Here is an 8,476-nt window from a genome sequence, read left to right as displayed (position 1 = left end):
TTGTTAAGAATTTATATTAGCAAAAGAATTTTTATTTTTATTTTTCCAAGTGTCAGCATCATCCTAATAAACTGGGGTTAAGGACCATACCATTGAGCCTAGAGGTTTGGACACTGTTTAGCATTCTGGAGAAGACCCGTTCGATTTTGCGTCTGTCTGCCCTGGTCCAAATGCTGGGAATGTCCTAATATTCTACAGATAATCCTCCACTTGTCTTTTGTCTTCCTCTTTCTCTCCCTAACTACCACCCATTCATCCCCACATTTCCAACAAGAAGGCTGAAGAGAGAAAGGGAAAAAGTACCGTTTGTGACAATTCCTTTGTTATGGTTTTAAAAATATAAAACAGTCCGGATCTGGTTCTCCGTCCATTCATTCTCTCTTTGTCTGTTAAGCTTGTTCGAACAGTGCGAAACAGTGTCATCTCATTCGCGGTAGTAGTAGGCGTAAGGACGCCGGCGTCGGTATACGCATGCGACGCTAGTTCACCTAGCGTGTTTTCCTTCAATTGGGGATCGCGATTATTGACATTCCAAGAGCCTCCGTCTTGTGTTCCACTGCTCGGTGGCCTCTGCCTGGCTGCTAAGCGATCGTAGTAGGTCAGTCAGTCAGTCGTTCGTTTATTTTCAATTTTCTTACGATCGCTGATCCCAGCGCGAGGATTTTTTTTTATTGGTTCGTTTCTACGCGTCAATTTTTCATTTGTTTAAAATGTTTTTGTACATTTCTATGTTATCATCGGCCAATGATTATGTGGCATTGTTAGAGTTGTTGAGCGAGTGAAGGAATTTGATTGATAAAGAAGAGACGTCGGCGTTTTTGAAGCGACGCTATGGCTGAAGAAGACGGCACCGCAGGATCAGGGGAAGACGGTGATCTGAAGAAAACTGGGAAGGGTCTTCGCGAGCGTAAAGGAGCCCTCAAGAAAAAGAATATCTACAATGTCAAAGATCATCGTTTTATCCCGCGCTTTTTCAAACAACCGACGTTTTGTTCGCACTGCAAAGATTTCATTTGGTAAGCAAACCTAATTTAAATTATTTCCCTTTCATACTATCAGTAGATAATAATTTTATATTTATTATTAATAATATCATATTTAATTGAATAATAACTGAATGACAACTGAACATTAAATCATGATATCAACATCAATATTAATTTTAAATGCAAAGTGGATGGAATTAGAACTCTAATTTTACCAACAATGTACTTTGTAATTAACGTTAAAATTATAAATCTTTAAAGCTAAAAATTGTAACATAATGAAATTTATTGATAACATGCAATTTTAATAACTACAGATGTAGGTAATTTAGGTACAATCGGAAAATTGCCCTAATTGTGTCTAGGAGTTGCTTTGTAATTAACATCTCATTTACGAGAGCACTTTGTGGTTATAGCGATAATTCAAAATTGTACGGTTTATTAAAAAACGTTTCCGCTAACATTGCAAATGCCTAAAGTTAATAAAATTAATGTGCAAATTTTCCGGGTAGCCTACTTGACATGATATGTACAAGTTGATTTGATTGGATTAATGCCATAAGTTAAACTGCCAAAGCTTTCGGAATTACAATTCTCGCGATGCTTTTAATTCAGTTATAAAACAAAATTTAATTGGCTTGTTCTTTAGCTTTTAAAGAAACAATGGAAACTTTGGAAAATAAAATGAAAACTCAATCGACTCATCAATCGATTATTATTATAAGATTTCAAAACTTGTGTAAGTAATTATAAAAATTTTTTAATTAAATTGATAAATTATATANATAAATATTGTGGACAGTCGATTGAAATAATTTTAGCTTTCTTCTTGTTTTAGATATCATTAAAAAATTGAATCGCTTCTAAAAAGTCTTGTATTAAGCTATACTGCCAAATTGGAAAAGGCTTTCGCGGCCAGTAGGTGAACCGTTGCTCTCCTGATTCGGATCTAAAAGTTGTCGTCGGTTGGCTATGCTTCCTAACGTTTCGCTGGAACTAGTGATGATACTTCAGAAGTTTTTTCATTTCCGATGCTGTATGTGGAAGCAATTTCAACCAACGACGGCCTTTTGACAAGAATCAAAGTAGCATCACTTAAGCTACGAGGTTTGTTCAAAAAGTATCGTGAATTTTGTGTTTCTTCAAAAATTATTTATTTATTTATGCATATCTATTTTGTCCGCTTTAAAGTAATTCCCACTAGATATTATGTAATTATGCCAAAGTTTTTTCCAATCCTAGAAGCATTTCAAAAAATATTTATCAGCTCGCATTTTTTGATGTCTCCTCAATTATAAGGTTGAAACGTCTTTCGGGAACAACAAAAATTCATAGGGAAATAAGGTAGCAGCGGCTTTGTTAGTGTGTTGTTTTTGGCCAAAAATTCGCGCACAGTCAATGATGTGGGAACAGTGGCGTTATCATGGTGCAAAAGCCAATTTTTGTTCTTCCACAAATCCGGGAGTTTCTGGCGGATTGCTTCGCGCAAATTGCGCATAACTTGCAGATAATATTCCTTATTGACCGTTCTGCAAGAACTCATAAAGCACCACGCCCCTGGAATCGAAGAAAACTGTAAGCAAAACCTTCACATTCGACCTAACTTGGCGTGCTTTTTTCTTAACTCGTGCGGCAGCTTCTATTGGGATGATTGAGCTTTGGTTTCCACGTCACAACCATAAACTCATGATTCCTCACCAGTTATGACCCTCGGGAGCAAATTTGTGTCGTTGCGGACAGCTCCTTAGCAATGTTAATGCTATGCTGTGAGACATGAGTACCAACATAAAGCCGCAAAAAATCGAAAATCGAATATACGTAACTCGCGGAAGTTCAAAATTCGCGATACATTTTGAACAGACATCGTATAATATCGCTGAGTAATTTAGGCTGTACTAGTTGAATCCGTCGAAATTTGGACGAATAAGTATTGTTGCTAATGTTATATAGCGGTTCTATTATTATCATAATATTTGATACGTAAAATTATTCGCAATTTTAAATTTAATATTCCCATTAAACCGCAACGTCCAGCATATTGAAAGTAGGTGCAGACTTTAGTCCATTTTTTTAATTAAACGTTTATTAGTTAGTCAGTTCCAGTAAGTCCCTATATCATCAGAGGAGACAGCTGCACAATTTTTTACTGTAAACATGCCTGTGCTGTAACCATACCAACAATGTACTTTGTAATTAACGTTAAAATTATAAATCTTTAAAGCTAAAAATTGTAACATAATGAAATTTATTGATAACATGCAATTTTAATAACTACAGATGTAGGTAATTTAGGTACAATCGGAAAATTGCCCTAATTGTGTCTAGGAGTTGCTTTGTAATTAACATCTCATTTACGAGAGCACTTTGTGGTTATAGCGATAATTCAAAATTGTACGGTTTATTAAAAAACGTTTCCGCTAACATTGCAAATGCCTAAAGTTAATAAAATTAATGTGCAAATTTTCCGGGTAGCCTACTTGACATGATATGTACAAGTTGATTTGATTGGATTAATGCCATAAGTTAAACTGCCAAAGCTTTCGGAATTACAATTCTCGCGATGCTTTTAATTCAGTTATAAAACAAAATTTAATTGGCTTGTTCTTTAGCTTTTAAAGAAACAATGGAAACTTTGGAAAATAAAATGAAAACTCAATCGACTCATCAATCGATTATTATTATAAGATTTCAAAACTTGTGTAAGTAATTATAAAAATTTTTTAATAGTTNTTATGAAACCTATGGGATCGAGCATTTTCTTTCGTTATAGAGATCGTTCGTTATATAAGGTACCTGTTAAAATTAAACAGATTAAATTAAGCAAATAAAATTTTTAATTCCAGCTTAATGTCTTAAGTCTATATCATCATATAAAATATTTACATTAAGAACTCAAATGTACTTATTAATTCCTTTTTAACAAAAAGCAAAATATATTGAATCTATATAAACTGGATATCATTGTATTGATATTAAGTTTTTTATTAAGAAGTTGAAATGCTTAATTACTGAATTATTTTTTTGTTGAATTATGTATTATTATTGAATTTCTTCATTATACTACCTTCTACCAGTATTATTATATAGCCAAATTCTATAATGTCTGTGTTTGTAGATAATAAATTGCAGGTTGGTTTTCATAAAATATTCAAATAATTTTTGCAATTAATGCACTATTGCATAATTTCATACTCTGATTTCGTAATTAGCACAACCGTATAAAATTACCATTTTGCATAATGGAATAATTACGTTGATGTATATCAGTTCTCTATTGTTTAATGGGTACAAAATTAATTTTTGGCGAAAATTTACGGAGTGAAGGTACAGTAAGCAACCGTTACTAATAATTATTATCAATTAAACAGGTTGTTTACTACGTTATGTTTTAATTTTCACCACTTTCTGTTAAGATAAAAATAAGACTGTTTTTTTTTTCATATTCAATTATTTGCCATCGAAGATGCATGCATTTTGACACATTTTTAATAATAATTCTAAATATTTTCAGGATAAAACATAGCAAACATTTTAATATTTCTATTTACTTATTACATGTATAAATGTTTATAACTATAATAATATGAGTTAGATCAATAATAATAGATCAATAACAGTTTGATAAGTATGTTCTTTTCTGTGATACAAACAAATATACATCGGACAAGCAGGCAGCGAAATAAATGAAAGATATACCGAACATATCAATTCCTTTATAACAGATTGAATTCTCTTAAGGTTTTAAAGCATAGGCGTACTAAAATTTTCCTAGAAATAAAGAAAAGTAAGTGTTATACCTAATAAGAAAGTAATACGTTACATAGAAAAGAGAAATTTATATATTCTCCATATTGTACAATTACTTTCTGGTTTATGGGTCTAGGGATGTAATGTGCGTTGGTTAGAATGGAGAGGTGCTATTTCAGGATCGAAATCGATAAGTAAAAGGTATTAAAATCCACTTTAGCGTACCTAATATTAAATCATAGGCTTGATCGGTAGAAATTTCTGTGTAACCGTGTCCAACACCAACTAACGTCAATGATGTTTTAATTATAACTCGACTCGACGATTCGCACATTATTCAACGATAATACGATTGCTACTTTTCTTTTTTACATAAATATTGTGGACAGTCGATTGAAATAATTTTAGCTTTCTTCTTGTTTTAGATATCATTAAAAAATTGAATCGCTTCTAAAAAGTCTTGTATTAAGCTATACTGCCAAATTGGAAAAGGCTTTCGCGGCCAGTAGGTGAACCGTTGCTCTCCTGATTCGGATCTAAAAGTTGTCGTCGGTTGGCCATGCTTCCTAACGTTTCGCTGGAACTAGTGATGATACTTCAGAAGTTTTTTCATTTCCGATGCTGTATGTGGAAGCAATTTCAACCAACGACGGCCTTTTGACAAGAATCAAAGTAGCATCACTTAAGCTACGAGGTTTGTTCAAAAAGTATCGTGAATTTTGTGTTTCTTCAAAAATTATTTATTTATTTATGCATATCTATTTTGTCCGCTTTAAAGTAATTCCCACTAGATATTATGTAATTATGCCAAAGTTTTTTCCAATCCTAGAAGCATTTCAAAAAATATTTATCAGCTCGCATTTTTTGATGTCTCCTCAATTATAAGGTTGAAACGTCTTTCGGGAACAACAAAAATTCATAGGGAAATAAGGTAGCAGCGGCTTTGTTAGTGTGTTGTTTTTGGCCAAAAATTCGCGCACAGTCAATGATGTGGGAACAGTGGCGTTATCATGGTGCAAAAGCCAATTTTTGTTCTTCCACAAATCCGGGAGTTTCTGGCGGATTGCTTCGCGCAAATTGCGCATAACTTGCAGATAATATTCCTTATTGACCGTTCTGCAAGAACTCATAAAGCACCACGCCCCTGGAATCGAAGAAAACTGTAAGCAAAACCTTCACATTCGACCTAACTTGGCGTGCTTTTTTCTTAACTCGTGCGGCAGCTTCTATTGGGATGATTGAGCTTTGGTTTCCACGTCACAACCATAAACTCATGATTCCTCACCAGTTATGACCCTCGGGAGCAAATTTGTGTCGTTGCGGACAGCTCCTTAGCAATGTTAATGCTATGCTGTGAGACATGAGTACCAACATAAAGCCGCAAAAAATCGAAAATCGAATATACGTAACTCGCGGAAGTTCAAAATTCGCGATACATTTTGAACAGACATCGTATAATATCGCTGAGTAATTTAGGCTGTACTAGTTGAATCCGTCGAAATTTGGACGAATAAGTATTGTTGCTAATGTTATATAGCGGTTCTATTATTATCATAATATTTGATACGTAAAATTATTCGCAATTTTAAATTTAATATTCCCATTAAACCGCAACGTCCAGCATATTGAAAGTAGGTGCAGACTTTAGTCCATTTTTTTAATTAAACGTTTATTGGTTAGTCAGTTCCAGTAAGTCCCTATATCATCAGAGGAGACAGCTGCACAATTTTTTACTGTAAACATGCCTGTGCTGTAACCATCTNCAATGGAATTTTGAAGTTCCAAATTGATATCAGCACCTGCCAAATTGCCACTTATCTTACCTTTAGCAAAAAACTACGAAATTCTATTACTTACGACAAAACAACCCGCAAAATAATGTCGAATTAATATATGCCGGCTTTGTAAAACTGAAAACTACAAGATATTAGAGTGTGCTAATAAACGTGTATAATCCAAAATTCATACAAAACGATTTGAGAAACTTCATTTATTAGATGAACCCAAAGCTAATGAAACTTTCTTTCTCTTATTGCAATGTGTAAATGTGTGTACATGTTAATTCAAAAACAACTTATGCTGCATTTTGATGAACACATACCTACACCTTTATTAATATTCCACTGTAAATATCTTTGGAGCGTCAACTTGTTCTCTTTTCCAATTTAAATACTTAATATGTTAACATTAGTTTTGTGTAAATTACTGAGTTATTGTTGCAGGATTTTTAATAATATAATAATTTTCTTCAAACTTTATGTTTTTACTAACAGATGGCAACCCATTCTGTTGGGTTTACATTGTCACTTATTTTATTTGTTGGGAAATTTGCAAACCTAACGAGAATTCTCGATCGTTACAGGAAATTAGAAACATTTTTTAGGACCCTTTGGTTAAAATTCACAAACAAAAATGCCCTAATTTAGTGTTATAACCTAGTTCTACAATTCTAACCTAATGGTCCTCGACCATTCGAGAATGTTCTCGATTCTACTTGTTTAGTTCACTCTAGAATATTCTAAATGAGGTATTCGAGAATAACTGAGAACAACGCTAGAAACGTTCAAGAACTTTCTAGCAGTTTCTCACTTATTCTAAATTGTTGTTTGGCAGCCGATAACATAACCTGTTCAAGTTATTATTTTTTCGGTTTCTTGTATATGATAAATTTTATTTTGGCCATTGTAGCAGACGTTTTGTTGTCAGGATTGCTGTGACATATTGCAGCGAGCACTTGTGTGTTTCTGTGCGATCGGGCACACGTGTGCGTGAAGGGCTTATCGATTCGCCGACTAGTCGCGGGCACCTTTCTTCATGTGTGCCATATTTCTAAATGTGTGCGTCGTACCTGCGTTCTGGGAAAGCCGTTAAACAGTTCAAAGAAAAAAATAAACTATCCGGACGTTCCAGAAGGTTCCCGAAAGTAAACAAAAGAGTATTTAAAGGAAGAGACGATCGCCGAGATAGAAGAAGTAAATTGGCCGTTGCAGAAGTGAATCCAGAAATAAATCGACAGTGATAGTAGTGAAATAAAAAGCGCAGTGAATAGTAATAAATCAACAGTAGTGTAAATAAATAGAATAATTCATAACCTAAGTTTAGTAGTAATTTAATAGTGTTCTTAAGTTCTTCAATAATTAGTGTAAATAAATAGTTTCTGTCGTTGTCAGTCTTAGAAGTTAATTTTGTCAAACCCACGAACATTACAATATGAAATCATTATTCACCAGTAAAATTATTTAATAGAAGAATATTCCTGTAACCCGAATCGTTTAATCAGTTTGATAATAAAGATTATTGATACAGAACAAAACCATAAATTAATTATTTATTGTGTACTTAACGTTACCAAAATTAAGGAATTATGTTATCTCGTTATTGTGTTCCGAACGGAAGTTAAATTATAAGCCACCTGGGCACTTAATATTCGTTTATGACCGTTACACCTTTTGAAAGCCAAATTGGTAATCCATTAGGCATACTGAAATTCAATATTCTAATTGAGTTGTACATTGCTGATGATAATATGGACGAAATTGAGCAATAATCACAATTTCAAGGTTTAACCAAATTCTAATTTAAGTACCTATTTTTAATATTGGAAAAAATTAATAGCTATGTAAGTAGATAATCTATTATAATTTTATCAAAGGACAATAGCACCACATAATATTTGAGTTAGTTAATATGCAATACTCCTACTAATTTAAACATCCTCAGTACATAATGCAGTTTAAGACATC

At 33.3% G+C, this 8,476-nt stretch overlaps 1 protein-coding gene across 2 annotated transcripts in view; it reads left to right on the top strand.

Moving 5' to 3' along the window:
• The first annotated feature begins 831 nt into the window (after positions 1 to 831).
• LOC108734078 (protein kinase C, brain isozyme) overlaps positions 832 to 8,476 on the top strand; it is a 145,760-nt gene continuing 138,115 nt past the window's right edge. The window contains exon 1 of one of the 2 annotated variants that reach the window (XM_018465473.2): positions 832 to 1,016. In XM_018465473.2, the coding sequence (XP_018320975.2) occupies positions 832 to 1,016 (185 nt within the window). The remainder of the gene's footprint in view (positions 1,017 to 8,476) is intronic. The other variant, XM_025981044.1, reaches the window with a different exon arrangement.

This window comes from Agrilus planipennis, unplaced genomic scaffold (assembly GCF_000699045.2).
Source record: "Agrilus planipennis isolate EAB-ADULT unplaced genomic scaffold, Apla_2.0 scaffold10, whole genome shotgun sequence".
In the NCBI taxonomy this organism is placed as follows: domain Eukaryota; kingdom Metazoa; phylum Arthropoda; class Insecta; order Coleoptera; family Buprestidae; genus Agrilus; species Agrilus planipennis.
This window is presented reverse-complemented; position numbering and strand designations above follow the sequence as displayed.